General features: G+C 37.0%; 1 protein-coding gene across 4 annotated transcripts in view; it reads left to right on the top strand.

The window, feature by feature from the left end:
• Positions 1 to 15,731, top strand: part of LOC121911227 (G-protein coupled receptor 4-like) — a 723,099-nt gene extending 707,368 nt beyond the window's left edge. For 2 of the 4 annotated variants that reach the window (XM_042432527.1, XM_042432528.1), the window contains exons 3-4: positions 529 to 713; positions 848 to 1,838. In XM_042432527.1, coding sequence (XP_042288461.1) covers positions 529 to 713; positions 848 to 1,355 — 693 coding nt within the window. In that variant the 3' untranslated portion in view covers positions 1,356 to 1,838. Of the gene's footprint in view, positions 1 to 528; positions 714 to 847; positions 1,839 to 15,076 lie in introns of those variants that run through there. The other 2 variants (XM_042432530.1, XM_042432529.1) reach the window with 2 other exon arrangements.
• Positions 15,732 to 16,133: the final 402 nt, after the last annotated feature.

Raw genomic sequence — 16,133 nt, 5'->3', positions numbered from 1 at the left:
TGTGTCTGTCATACAGTCTGTCTGTAAAGAATCTTCATCCTGCTTGGGGGCTGGAAGGAAGTCTTGTAATGACCTATAATTTTAAGCTAATTGGACCTTAAACACATGCAGTTAACATGTGTAGTTTCATTCTAGCTTCTCTTAAGGTGAAGTTAACAGCACCATTAACTTGTAGAGAACAAATTGTCATAAAAGATTTGTCAGGACAATTTGTACAGCATTATTTGAGCTCATTATTTTGGGATTTGATTTAAACAATCAAGAAATATATGTTCTATATATATGTATATGTTCTTGTTGTTGTTGAGTCTTGTAACATTGATTGGCCAGTGTGTCATATTTGATGACACATTGGTCGATGCATGACTGTTTCTGACTGAAATTGCTGGGCAGAGCAAAATTACATATATGACAATACTTTCCATCCACTTGTATTTTTGCACATTTTGTGCAAAGGTCCTAAATGAAAATTGAAAAAAAAAAATGTTTCCAGCTGCTTTTTTTATTTCTACCATTGTTCTCTTGCAGGTGCAAAATAACAATGTTGCTCCAATCTTCATCATCAACCTCCTCATCTCTGACATCATTCAGTTCTGTTGCATGATCGTAAAAAAGGCAAGACCTGACTGGAAGAACGATGAAATCTTCTATTATATTTACTGCTTTGGTGTGCTGGCCAGTATTGGCTTCATGGTCTGTGTCGCCCTGGAAAGGTAGCTATCTGTTTATCCTGTATGTTTTTAGCTATTTCCATGTGTATGACCATTATATTACCATATAAATCTGAAGCTCCTCAAAGTCAGGAATATTCTGTATCTGATGATAGACTGTGTATCTTGTGTTACAGGTATTTGGTCATCGCATGGCCACTGTGGTACCGCTTCAGAAGAACCATCAAGATCTCTCTTGCAGTCTGTGTCGTGGTCTGGACGCTTCCTCTTGTTTATGTCCTTCCTTTCTATTTCCAGGTTGAAATTAAGGTCTTAAAAACCATTTCCTCTGTCTGTTTCCTTGTTCCTTTCCCACTGCTCATATTCTTCCTGGGTGGGACCCTCAAATCACTGTCTGCTGCCATCTCGGTCTCCTCTGATGAAAAACGACGAATTGTGGGAATTTTGGTCCTGGTGCTGCTCATCTACACGCTGCTGTTTCTACCCAAAATCATCTGGAATCTGGTAGAAGAAGCCAGAGATAATTATACCTTCGACAACCTGACTTTCATTCTTCTCAGATTCAGTCCTCTTGCAGACTTGATTCTGTATGTTTTCATGAGGAAAGGGGCCATAGACAAGCTTTTGGCCTCTCTGTGTTGTTGCAGAATGGACAGTGATGATAACAGCAGATCATCAGCATGAAAGACAGCAACATGTACACAGTCAGCTCCATGCAGGCAGAGAAAGAGGGAGAAAGAAAAGGGAGAAAACAGATGTTAACTGTAATGTGTCTGAATGTTAACTAAAATGCACTTAAACTAGCAAACAAGAGATAAATAAAGTGTTTGATGTATGACAACAAAAGACTTTGTGCCACATCATTAGTTGAAATGTTGGTGTCAGTTATGCTCAAAGAAAACTACTAACACCGTTTGTTGTCAGCCAGTGGTGTGACAATCACAAGTAGATGTAAAGGAAGCATTGTTTTGATTATGTTGTGAGAGAAGTGGTTGGTGGGAAATGTTTGTCCGTGCAGGTTAACTTTTTCTGGTTCATTGTTAGGGCTTCAACAAATGTGCATTAAGTTGATGTCTATCATTATTATCCTTTGAAGGGGACATAACATGCTTTTTGTGATTTTCTGTCATTTATATTCATAATTTAAGTCTGCCAAGGGGCAGCTTCCTGGAGCTGGCCAATCAGAACAGAGTAGGCTCATCAAGGGGGGCCTTAAAGAGACAGGAGCTAAAACGACCTCTTTCAGACAGAGGCTGAACTGAGGGGCTGCATAAAGGGGCAGTATTAGATAAATAAGGAGTTTTTTGAACTGTAAGTCATGAAAAATATTCCAGTAGAGCCCCAGAATAAAAATATAGACCTGGAAATGTGCATGTTATGTCCCCTTTAATCAAAGAAGCAAACCAGATATTATTAGTTGATCAACTGAGCTGTTCAACACCATGATCACCCTGTTATTATAGCTGCCACTCCGTCTTATTTCTACAGGGAGATCATCATATCAAGTCTATAGACTTTCTTCTTCTTTAGCCTCTCATACACATTATAATATGTTACTTTTTCCTACTTATAACTATGTATGTCTATTATTGTGTGTGGGGGGTATTTTTATGCACACAAGTTAAACAACATATGATTTATTTCTTTTTATTTAATATAAGTTATATTTTAGGGGGTTTTGTGGTTGGCATGCTATGGCTTGGCAATACTGATAACATCTTATATTATTATACACAGTACTTTTATAAGAAATTGTAAATTTTCTGGAAATTCTATAAAAATATGTTTCTAGTCAAAAATGAGAATGTTTCCTTTTTACTAATTATGTGAATTAAACCCTACAAATCAACAAAATCTCTGCTGATTGTTTCTTGTGTATATCATCATATAGCACAACTCTACTGTTGTGTAATACCATGGAGGCATTTTGCTTTTTTTTCAAATCACCAACGTATGTTTATTCATGTTAAGTTCTCATACTTTTGAGATAATAATGTGGAGCAGAAATTATATCATATGTTTCACTATAAGTTGCAGTAGTGAGGCCTACTGTACATTTCCCCCTTCTATAACTTGTTGATTACCAACTGTTGCACTAATCAGCTGACACTGCAACAGCAGAGATCCAACAAAAACATATTTCCCAGAATCTCTTTAAATACTTTGACTTTCTGCAGGGTGACACTTTATAAAGAAAAATATGCATTTTCAGAAGATAATGTATGATTGCTAAGAGCTTAAGGTTACTACTTGATTAGTTGTATAGTGTACACAAAAGATGATAAATTACAGTAGTTGTAATATATTTAATCATATGTGATTAAAGAACAGTTTAAAAAAACAAGTACTGAGTCATTTCAACTCCATTCAGAGCACACATCTGTCATTTTACTCTCCCCAGCCCAAAATACCTGTTTGATTAGTCCACAGATACCTTTGGAACTGAAATCTTGTATTTTAAAGTTTTCTCTCTGACTTTTTAGGCATTACTGTGACTGAATTTCTCTGCACACTTTATGTGCATTGCAATGGCAGAACTGAAAAAGTTTTGGCTAACCTGAAGGATAAAAACTCATTTAGAGCATCAAACAGTCCTGATTGTCTGCTCATATGAAAAAAAAAACAACTAAAAAGCCACAAGCAGAACAGACTAATGTGAGCTACATGACATATTTCCATCCAGCCTGAATGATACCTTCATATAACTGATTAGATGTATAGGTTAAATGGCCATGGAGTGAGTTATCCTAAGTGATGTACAAATAAGGTACATGGAAAAGTTCAACCCTAAAAAGGCAGTTGTCTCATGCCATTGTTAAAGTGTATGCAGCAGCTGTTTCCTCCTGAGAGTTTTGGCTATAGACCTGTCTCTGCCCCCCAGTGGAAAGTGCCGGTGGTACATGAGGCCCTAGTGAGTGATCCCTATGAGCCTCTGGAGCGCTCCTCTCTGAAGGCGTTGTCATTCAAAACAGCTTTGCTGCTTGCGCTGACCTCAGCTATGAGAGTGAGCGAACTGCGCGCCCTGTCGGTTCACCCTAGCTGTTTCGTGGTGACCACAGCGGGGCTACTCTCAGACCGCCTGACTGATTTTTATAACTATCAGATTTATAGTTTCTAACCCTCTGACACTGCAGAGATCCAACAGGACACTCATACAAGTCAAGAGGTTATTTTGAAATGATCCTGTAAAAGGCCACAAGGCTGCAAAATGTCAGTTTTATTCCTTTTCAGTGTCTAATACAGATATCCAGCGTCCATTGTTGGCTTTCATCGTACTCTTCCAATATCAAACTAACAAGTGGCAGTTTTTGCTCTGAGCAAAATATTGTGAGGTTTATTTGAGTGATATTCCTGTCTGCTAACATCAGTGTTGCGATGAATATTAAAAGAAAAAACAAGAATTTAACTTAGATATGACAAGAATTAATTATCATCTATTATGCATGCTATTGTTATGCTAATATGTATCAAACCTGTTTTGACCCCCGAAGTGATGAAATGTATGGAAATAACTATGGTGAGCAACCTGCAGTCTGAGGAAGGCCCACAGTTAGACCCATATCAATTTTCATACAGACACCACAGAGGAACTGATGATGTAATCACTAGTATAGTGCACATGGTCACTAAACACCTGGAGAATCCCAGGGCCTATGACAGACTATTGTTTGTTGATTTTAGTTCAGCATGTAACATTTAATAACCCCATATATTACTTAAAGGATATGTTCACATTTTTTCAAGTCTTAAAACAACAGTCAGTTGCTCAAATGAACATTGAAATAGCTCGCTGTAATCATTCCTCCTGTTCACACTGACCATTAGAAGATCCCTTCCTAATGTGCTTTCAATGTAAGTAATGGGGAACAAAATCCACAGTCATTGATTTCTGCATGTTTTGTGCAAAAATGGGTTCAAATGTTTATCTGAACCTACAGAGAGGTGCCAGCCATCCAAATTAATCAAATCAAGTGGATATCTTCATTTTAATATAAAGTTCCCTTGTTGTGTTTCCCTAGACTTTGTTTCCCTTATGCTAAATAACTCTGATGTCCAGGACCAGATGTATAAGTCTAAAATACAGAACTTTTTACAGTGGTGTGATGAACATCATCTCACCCTCAACACAAAAAGTTGGACTCTTTCAAGTACCTGGGCATCCACATGGATAATAAACCAGTATGAAATGTATCTGTCAAAGACGTGAACTGTCTGATCTAGAGCACTCAAGGAGCAGAACTATGCACTCTAAAGTGGTTAGAGACTTTAATCATCCAATGTAGAGCCTGCATGGAGTGAAAACATGCCATTTGAAGCAGCCATAGACACAAACTTTCATATCTAGAGTGCACACGGAGCATAACTGTGTGCTCTAAAGTGGTCATAGACATAATGCAGAAGAGGAGTGAGATAGTTAGGGTTAGGGTAAGAATATCAGGGTCAGAGCCAATCAGAGGCACAGTAAGGGCGGGTCTTCACAGAATGAGGGTGGGAAAAAAAATAACACAAACTGGAAAATTGTTTGAACTCTCTTCCTGGTTCTGTAGTCCAAAACTACGGTGGCCCCTAAGGACAAAGCATAAACAAGAGTGAAAGCACAAACAATAAGAAGAACATGCTCCAAATCCTCCTAGCAGCCTGGAGCACTTCATGTGTAGCAATTAGCTTTGTAGCATTTTTCTTGTTTCATGTGTTTTTCCTTTTTTATATGAATTTTGGTATTTGTAGCATTTCTTGATTTGGAGCACGCTTTTTTATTAATGTTTGTGCATTCACTCTTGTGTGTGCTTTGTCCTCAGGGGCCACCACACAAACCCTTTCTAATGAATCAGGAGTCAAACCTGTTATTGTTGTTAGTTTGGAGATGAGTGGATGAAGCCAGTGCAGCACTGCACCATCAGCAATGTGGCTTGGCAGCTTGCCAGTTATTCCATATGTAGGAGATTCTACAGATGGTTTTATGTTTGGCCACTAGATGGTAGCATGAAACATGAAATGAGACAGTGGTTGCATGAGTCAGTGCTGAAACATCAATGTTGAGGCGCAGATAAAATGAAGATCACACTCAATGTCGGGAGTTCATCAATTTAAATATGACAAAAGTTACAGTTATCACCAAACACATTTAATGTCACTTAAACTTAAAAAACTACAAGATAATCTTAAACTGGACTGATATACTGTATATGCTTGGGAGTACATTATTGGCAGAAAGAATATTCCTGTTGATGTCAGTTGCAGTTGTTTCTTCCAACCAACACTACGATACGATACACAATTTAATTAAGTTACTAAGGGTGTGCCTGAATACAAATACCTTATTCAGCAAAGCACAAATAGTGTTTTTTGTTTGTTTGTTTTTTTACGAATATTTGTTTCATAGAAATATTTCAAAACTATTTGTTTTCGGGAAGAGAAAAAAACATGTCAAATATCAGCGTGCAGGTCGGTTACATCACTAGTGCCATCGTCCCGTTTTAGCTTCCCCAAAGTTATAAATGGAACCACGTTCCAGCTAGTTGTACTAATGTACTTTACATATTCATGTCTGTCTACTTTTTCCTCTCTTCCGTAGTATCAGGAACCTACTGCATGTTATCACTCACCATATTTACTGTAGACATTATTTTTCACTTAAGAAGGAAGGGAGTGTAAAAATGACATTAGAACTGCAAACAGTCATGATAATGAGTATGCAAACTGTGACAAGCAGACAGCTTTAGACTGTAGGTGTACAGAATACTGTGGTTAAACCAACTGTGTTTTATTTCATTTGCATTTTTTTCACCTAAGTGTAAGTTTGATGTGGTTGTGGTTTCATCTTCTCTTTGAGAGTTTGAATTTTGTCATTAAAGTAACTCAGAAAATTTTGAACATTTCAAATGAAAATATTATAAAACTCAGCTTTGCATACATAGTTGTTTGTTGTTTATTTTTTTGTGTTTGGTACATTTTATCCTTTTTAGAGAGGAGACAGTAGAGTCAGACAGGAAACGAGGAGAGAGAGAGAGAGATGGGGATGACATGCAACTAAGTTAAGACTCATACCACAATTTTGTGGTATGAGTCTTAACCAGTACGCTACAGGGATGACCAGTATGTTAGTGTTGTTAAACATGGTGAATGTACCAACCTGCAGTTGTTTCCTCTAATTTATTTTCATGCTAACTCCAAAACATAGTCAGAGTGCACAATCTATGAACAAAATATAAAATATGTAGATGATTCATAAAATGGTTTGGTCAGACATGCAAACCTCCTTGTCCAAAATCAGAGAGCACAGAGTTATTCAACTGGTGGGATGTCAAGTGCAGAAGACAAACCATCCTAGACCAATGTCTCTGTACCTTAAATTACTGAAATAACCGTATGAAATTCTGTAGTAATGACCTCACATCATCATGGAAAATTATTTATATATAGTACATCACAAGGTCTTGTATTATATGAAAAATTATCCTTTGATGAAATATAGATCTGCAACGATTAGTCAAGTATATTTGCTCAAAAAAAAGATGATAAATTAAAGTAGCTGTAATTTATATAATCATACGTGATTGAATAAAAAACAAGTATTGAGTCATTTCAACTCCATTCAGAGCACACATCTGTCATTTTGCTCTCCCCAGCCCAAAATACCTGTTTGATTAGTCCACAGATACTTCTGGGACTGAAATCCTGTATTTTAAGGTTTCCTCTGACTTTTTAGGCATAACTGTGACTGAATTTCATCAACTCTGCACACTTCATGTGCATTGAAATGACAAAAATCACTGCTGAAACCAAGCTTTTGCAGAAAATGGTGGTTTGTTCAGTTTGGGTTGGGAGAGACTTGTATAAGTAATAAAGCAGACACATGACTGTATGAAGGGAGAAAATAAATAAATAAATAGATAACTGAACCATAAATCCATTGTATAATTTCATGTAATACTGAACCTAAATCAAAGCATTTTGCATTCTTCTACCTGCCATTCCAACTGGCAACCTTTATCTAGACATACTTCTACTCTTAAGTTCCCACAAAATTACAGTCAGTTATGCTTCCATTGTTAAATATCAGGGCTGATCTACTTTCCCTTCTCTTGTAGATCAAAATGTTTCAGCTCATTGTTTAGCTGTCACTCTCTTGGTTCACTCTCAGTACTCTAATAGTGTCATTTTCATCCACAGCAGGCAGCTGTTTACAGTGAAAAAGATCTAGAAATCCACTGTACACTACCTGCTCAGCACCAAATGGCAAACAGACACAGTTAGCTGAAGACTAGCTGGTGAACATAGTGGAGCATTTATCAGCCAGGTAAATTTTGTGTATTTTGTGTGTACTTTTTTGTTTTATCAACATCCAGTGTTGAGGCAATAATGGTGTCACTCTATGTTTAATGTAGCACATAAAATTGTAAATGTAGTGATACAAAACAAGGAAAACAGAGATGCAAACAGTCATGTAAATAAACATGCAAACAGTGACAGTTTACTGCTGTCCAACTAGTAAGTTTCTCCCTCTCTTCCCTTCTATACAAATTTGAAATGGGAGAAATACAAGTATCTGTCTGTGTCATAAACAAATAATATGAAAAACATGTGATGACAACACAGGAAATATACAGTATTTAAAAAAACAAAAACAGGGAAGTAAAACGAATATAAACAGAGACGAATGAGAATAAAGGTTGTGGCACTGTCTAGAAATTTCTTCCAAGAATTACTGAAAGTGATGAAAGCTGGTTTATAATATTTTCATTTGATTTGTTCAAATTTTTCTAAAATACTTTCATGACAGAGTCTGAACTCTGTCATGAAAAGAGAAGATAAGAGAAGATAAAACTATAACTGGATGAAAAATCATTGAGGGTGTTACATATTCTGTGTGGTTTTGGCCAAACAGAGAGTAATGTGATCTGTAATCAGTTCATTTTAAATGTGTTTCTCAGTGTTTTACAAGAAAAGTTACAATCCTCTACAGCCAGTGTGTCCTGGGCTTAGTCAAGCTGGCGCACATTGTACTGATGTACTCTACATATTCATGTCTGTCTACTTTTTCCTCTTCCTCTTTCTGCTTGTTACGCACACACAGACACACAGCAGCGCACAAACATGCAAAAGATTACAAACAAAAAGATTACAATGTGAAAGATCATTATTTTGTAGTCTACATTAACGTATTTTAAAAGATACGTATAACGGTTAGTCATTTTATTTATCAGAATTAACTAATCGCAGTAATGATGGATGAAATTGTCAAATAATTTGACCAAATCGTGACAATACATGAAGGTAATTAAACAGACTCTTCAGGTTGTCTGTCAAGACCCAACAAACAGATATCAACAACAGATCAGACACGGATCGACTTTCCAGCTACATCAACACATGAGGACATGAAGAACACATGAGGAAATAAATAAGGAGAAAACAATTAAACTAAAGAAGGAAATAAATCTGCACAGCTTCTAGCTGCAGCCAGCAGCAGGATCAGCACCTTGGAGAGCTGATCAAGTCCTGACAACTGTGTACGATGATTTTTTGCATGATTAAAATTTATGATTTAATTTTTGAACAATATTTAACAAATATTATTATTTTGAGATTACAGTGATCAGGTTTCCATACTTTCAGCAGTTAAAATCCCACTGACTTTACCTGTTACTCCCTGACTGAACAAAATGATTTTAAAGAGAACCACAGTTGAACAACAACAAGAAAAAACCCTTTTCAAAAAAAAAACCATAAAGAAATTTGCACCAAAATAATGAACAGAATCTTAAATTGGTGGTCTGGAGGTGGCCACAGGAGGGTCCAGGAGCATCAGAGGCCAGTGTGCTTGTAATAGATTGTGTGTGTTACCGGCGCCAGACCTAGGGGAAATCTGGACCGGCAGCAAAGGTTACACAGGCAAGGGTGCACTGTGTAGCCGATAAAAACATGGTCTGTGGACTGTGGATTAATAAGGGAGAGAGCCAAAGTTAGCGTCTTGCTCTAGCCGATGCTCATTTAATATTGACACAACAGTATAAAACTGTACATATTTCTCAGTTACGTCAGTTTCCTGAAACCTACAGCTACAAGGTTCATATTTCACATTCACACCAAAACATGTTACAGAAATAAAATAAATGTTGAAACCAAATTCACAATAAACAATATAAAACATTTTGTCAAAGAAAAATAACTTCACAGGAATTCAATAATAAGAATAAGAATAGGCTTAACTACAATATAATGTAATATATGGATAAAATATAATCTAAGATATATATATGTATAAAATATAATATACAGCACAAAAATTATATTACCCAAAACACACATTTACTTTACTGACATTACACATTTTCATATGTTACCACATGCAAAGGTCTGTAACTTTCACTGACAAAATAGTAGAAAACCGAAATTCACGGAGGTAACTATTATCAATGTCGGCGCCCACGAAACATACAGCAACAAAAATACGTTTCAAATACATCTCTAAACCATGTCACAACTTCACAGAACGATTTCCAATGCATTTACATTAGTTATTAAACAAAGCTAATCATAGAAAAGCAAGTTTTAACATACCTGTGGATTAATAAGGGAGAGAGCCAAAGTTAGCGTCTTGCTCTAGCCGATGCTCATTTAATATTGAGCTGCGCATGAGCAGAGCAGATACGAGTGACCTCCTTCAGGTATCCACAGTGGCATTAGAGCGCTGCCTACTGACATCTTTGAGTATTGACCTGATGTCAAAACTGTATAAACAGAGTTAGATTAGTTCAAATAATTAACAAAAAATTAGGGGGTGTCTGTTTACATACAAAACTTAACATGTGGCATTTCCAACCCATTACATGTGCTTTCACTTCATGCACAAGCAGATCTGTTTCCTCTGCAGAGAGGCACTCCTTCTTACTACTTAGCAAATGTGCCATTATAATAGCAATCCGCCAAGGTGCAAGTGCACTGGGCTTTTAAAGGGAATGGGAGATGACACTATGATTGATTTATTGCATGTTACACCAAAAACAAACCAATGATTAATTAAGAGAAGAAGGACAACCGTTTTGAACCATGCGTCTGGTGCTGCAACCATTTTCTCCACCATTAAACTATCAAAAATGGATTTGGACAGGACTTAGATACACTTGCACCATGCACTTCAGACCATGTGCTTAAGTTTGTTAAAATAGGGCCCTCAGTGTTTTACAGGATAGGTTACAATCCTCTACAGCCAGCGTGTCCTCGGCCTCGTCAAGGCTGTTGGCATGTCAAACACAAATTCACACACACACAGCCAGCTAATTGTAAATACTGGAGCATCTGTATCTATTTAACTACAGGAAGTTTTCCTGAAGCGTTATGCAAAATTCCCTCTCCCAGAAACTAAAGTAAGCATGTATGCAAAAGTTGTTTTTTGTGGTAGTTTACCAGCTGCCGTACTAGACCAAGCCAATAGGTCCAAGTCACCGTCTACACAGTTAAAGCTGGTTCACCCCTGCTTGAATTGCACCTGAATAATGCTCTAAATATTAGCATTGAAGGATCAGAGGAACAAGGATGATGATGATAATGTGGCTTCTGCAATCAGCAAAAAGACCACTGATTTTCACTTTATTAATTGGGGTTTAATGATGATATAAGTAGCCAGAGACCATTTTCAGTGTGTGCTAGAGCCAAATGATTTTAATGTCTACACTTGAAATCTGTGTGGAATAGCTCACCATGGTGTAGAAGAGCAGAGAAGGTCAGATACCATTAAATAGCAGCGCCAAGTGGGAATATTTCAGTAATGAATGAATGGAACATCTCCTCATTTTTGTAGAGATCTTATAGAGTCAGTATGCTTCCACTTAAGTGTTTGTCGGATGGTCAAACAGTATTTGAAACCACTGGGTTGCAACTTTCCAAAATTGGTCATGCCAACTTAATGCTACTGGCCAGTGATGCAGAAGTGAGAAAGTATGTAAAACAGCATAAATTCTTTCAAGGAGAGATTGTTTGAAAGTGTGCCCCATTATCCCCAAGATAATCTCAGCTAGCCCCTCCAGCTTTTCACCAAAGGTTGAGTGTGGTTGTTTAGAACAGCTATAGAAACTTTGACACACTGTACAAACTATTGTTTGTTTAAAGCATAGCCCTGGTTTCAGTGCATTAATCTCAGATGGTGGTAATGCAAATGAACACAATTTAAAACACAGAGGGCTCTTTTGTCTTCTAGTGTTGATTTTTTATTTGTTATTGTCAATTATTTATTTTTCCTGCGTCGTTGGGCACCCCTACATTACCCTGGAGCTCCTGGCTTTTGCCTATACTGCCTATGCCAGCAGCCAACCTGAGCCTATTTTATTTCAGGGCCTGTTTGACAAAAGCGATTTGTGAGCACTGCTTAAACACAGGTGGCAAATAGTGTTACCATCCTGTTTCAGCTTCCCCTGGCCTGAACCCCTTCTTCACCCTCACCTGTCAATAAATACCTTATTTACCTTACCCCTGTCTCCTCATCTGAGTCTGCACTTGTGTTCACCTGCTCCGCCCCATGTAACAGGTGGTGATATGTATCAAAACAAGCAAGCAAAGTTGTAAATGGAACCACGTTCCTGCGTGTTGTACTAATGTACTTTGCATATTCATATCTGTCTACTTTTTCCTCTCTTCCATAGTATCAGGAACCTACTGCATGTCATCACTCACCATATTTACTGTAGACTGTTTGGATGCAAAGGACAAAACATCAAACTCTGTGTAGGGAACTCATCCAGGTGTGGTCTTGCAGCTTTTGAGGTAAATTTTGTGACATTACTTTTCACTTGCGTATGTAGAGATTGTAAAAGCGACATTAGAAATGCAAACAGTCATGATAATGAGTATGCAAACTGTGACAAGTGGACAGCTTTGGACTGTAGGTGTACAGAATACTGTGATTAAACCAACTGTATTTTATTTCATTTGCATTTTTTTCACCTAAGTGTAATTTTGATGTTTAAAAGTTGTGTAACAAAAACAAAACAAAGGGTGAGAAAATAGCTAAAATGATAATAACATTCAAAAAAAGTTGCACTATTTTGAATTAAATGAGCTGAATAAAGAAGAATGAAGAAACAAATGTTGATTATTATATTTCTGCATTTCTTGTATTTACTGTATGTTCTGAGCCAACGTTGATCCACATAGAGGTATTTATAGTGATATTTGCAGTTTTGATGACAGCTGAGATATGAAAGAGTTTCCTGCGCTGTGACAATATGTTACTGATGAAAAGTCAAACAGAGGGATAGAGTAATACAACCCAAGATAGGTTAAAGTCAATTAATGATTCCATCTCATAAAGAATAAGTGTTTCCCAGTTCTGTTGTTTTGGACAAATGTTGTAGTTTTGTGGTATGAGTCTTAACCAGTACGCTACAGGGATGACCAGTATGTTAGTGTTGTTAAACATGGTGAATGTACCAGCCTGCAGTTGTTTCCTCTAATTTATTTTCATGCTAACTCACAAACATAGTCAGAGTGCACAACCTGTAAACAAAATATAAAATATGCAGATGATTCATAAAATGGTTTGGTCAGACATGCAAACCTCCTTGTCCAAAATCAGAGAGCACAGAGTTATTCAACTGGTGGGATGTCAAGTGCAGAAGACAAACCATCCTAGACCAATGTCCCTGTACCTTAAATTACTGAAATAACTGTATGAAATTCTGTAGTAATGACCTCACATCATCATGGAAAATTATTTATATACATCACAAGGACTTGTATTATCTGACAAGTTATTTTTTGATGAAATATAGAAATTCAATGATTAGTTGATTATTCCCATTGCTACTTTATTGCTTTATTGTTTTTTCCAATTATTGTTTCAATCATTCTTCAAGCAGAAAGACCAAATATTCTCTGGTTTCAGCTTTTTAAACATTATAATTTGCTCCTTTTCTTTGTCATATGCAACAGTACATTAAAAAATCTTTAGGATTTGGATTGTTGGTGAGAAACAAATAGTAAGCTGAAGACATCCCCGCAGGCTCAAAGAAATTGTGAGTGTAATTTTTTATTTTTTACAGTGTATAAAACACTACATTTTATAAACTCAAAGGTTAATCATTTAATAGGGAAAATAATCAGCAGCTTAATCTGTGATGAAAATAATTGTTAATTGCAGCCTTGAACAAATATTATTGGGAGAAAATGTAACAAAGACACCTTTTTTGTGGCTATAATATACACTGTATTTGTGTGAACTTGCACCTCAAGACTTTAGTGGTGTCACTCAACAATGTTATGTAGATATTAAAAAACCTCCATAAACTGATCTCTCATACAACAGGTTTCACTCTGAAGAAGAAGAAGATTTCTACATCAACACCTCACAGATGGAAAGCAATAATAACAGCAATGTCACATCCGACGATGATAATAGTGATGCAACCTACCCCTATTTTGCTGAAGCATATTTCATGTATGCGATAAAATGCGTAATCATTAGTATCGGCCTTCTTTTGACTCTAGTGGCCATCTACTCTCTTTATTCCCAGGTGAGTACTTTATGACTAAGATTTATTAATTTTAGGTCATGTGTCTGTCATACAGTCTGTCTGTAAAGAATCTTCATCCTGCTTGGGGGCTGGAAGGAAGTCTTGTAATGACCTATAATTTTAAGCTAATTGGACCCTAAACACATGCAGTTAACATGTGTAGTTTCATTCCAGCTTCTCTTAAGGTGAAGTTAACAGCACCATTAACTTGTAGAGAACAAATTGTCATAAAAGATTTGTCAGGACAATTTGTACAGCATTATTTGAGCTCATTATTTTGGGATTTGATTTAAACAATCAAGAAATATATGTTCTATATATATATATATATATATATGTTCTTGTGGTTGAGTCTTGTAGCACTGATTGGCCAGTGTGTCATATTTGATGACACATTGGTCGATGCATGACTGTTTCTGACTGAAATTGCTGGGCAGAGCAAAATTACATATATGACAATACTTTCCATCCACTTGTATTTTTGCACATTTTGTGCAAAGGTCCTAAATGAAAATTGAAAAAAAAAAATGTTTCCAGCTGCTTTTTTTATTTCTACCATTGTTTTCTTGCAGGTGCAAAATAACAATGTTGCTCCAATCTTCATCATCAACCTCCTCATCTCTGACATCATTCAGTTCTGTTGCGTGATCGTAAAAAAGGCAAAACCTGAGGATTTGAAGATCTATCAAATCCTCTCTTGTATTTACTGCTTTGGTGTGCTGGCCAGTGTTGGCTTCATGGTCTGTATCACCCTGGAAAGGTAGCTATCTGTTTATCCTGTATGTTTTTAGCTACTTCCATGTGTATGACCATTATATTACCATATAAATCTGAAGCTCCTCAAAGTCAGGAATATTCTGTATCTGATGATAAACTGTGTATCTTGTGTTTCAGGTATTTGCTCATCGCATGGCCACTGTGGTACCACGTCAGAAGAACCATCAAGATCTCTCTTGCAGTCTGTGTCGTGGTCTGGACGCTTCCTCTTGTTTATGTCCTTCCTTTCTATTTCCAGGTTGAAATTAAGGTCTTAAAAACCATTTCCTCTGTCTGTCTCCTTGTTCCTTTCCCACTGCTCATATTCTTCCTGGGTGGGACCCTCAAATCGCTGTCTGCTGCCATCTCGGTCCCCCCTGATGAAAAACGACGAATTGTGGGAATTTTGGTCCTGGTGCTGCTCATCTACACGCTGCTGTTTCTACCCAACATCATCTGGATTCTGGTAGAAGAAGCCAGAGATAATGATACCTTCGACAACCTGACTTTCATTCTTCTCAGATTCAGTCCTCTTGCAGACTTGATTCTGTATGTTTTCATGAGGAAAGGGGCCATAGACAAGCTTTTGGCCTCTCTGTGTTGTTGCAGAATGGACAGTGATGATAACAGCAGATCATCAGCATGAAAGACAACAACATGTACACAGTCAGCTCCATGCAGGCAGAGAAAGAGGGAGAAAGAAAAGAGAGAAAACAGATGTTAACTGTAATGTGTCTGAATGTTAACTAAAATGCACTTAAACTAGCAAACAAGAGATAAAGTGTTCGCTGTATGACAACAAAAGACTTTGTGCCACATCATTAGTTGAAATGTTGGTGTCAGTTATGCTCAAAGAAAACTAATAACACCGTTTGTTGTCAGCCAGTGGTGTGATCATCACAAGTAGATGAAAAGGAAACATTGTTTTGATTATGTTGTGAGAGAAGTGGTTGGTGGGAAATGTTTGTCCATGCAGGTTAACTTTTTCTGGTTCACTGTTAGGGCTTCAACAAATGTGCATTAAGTTGATGTCTATCATTATTATCCTTTGAAGGGGACATAACATGCTTTTTGTGATTTTCTGTCATTTATATTCATAATTTAAGTCTGCCAAGGGGCAGCTTCCTGGAGCTGGCCAATCAGAACAGAGTAGGCTCATCAAGGGGGGGTCTTAAAGAGACAGGAGCTAAAACGA

Source organism: Thunnus maccoyii, chromosome 14 (assembly GCF_910596095.1).
Source record: "Thunnus maccoyii chromosome 14, fThuMac1.1, whole genome shotgun sequence".
NCBI lineage: Eukaryota > Metazoa > Chordata > Actinopteri > Scombriformes > Scombridae > Thunnus > Thunnus maccoyii.
The sequence above is the reverse complement of the archived record's forward strand: the minus strand, read 5'-3'. Positions and strand labels throughout refer to the sequence as shown.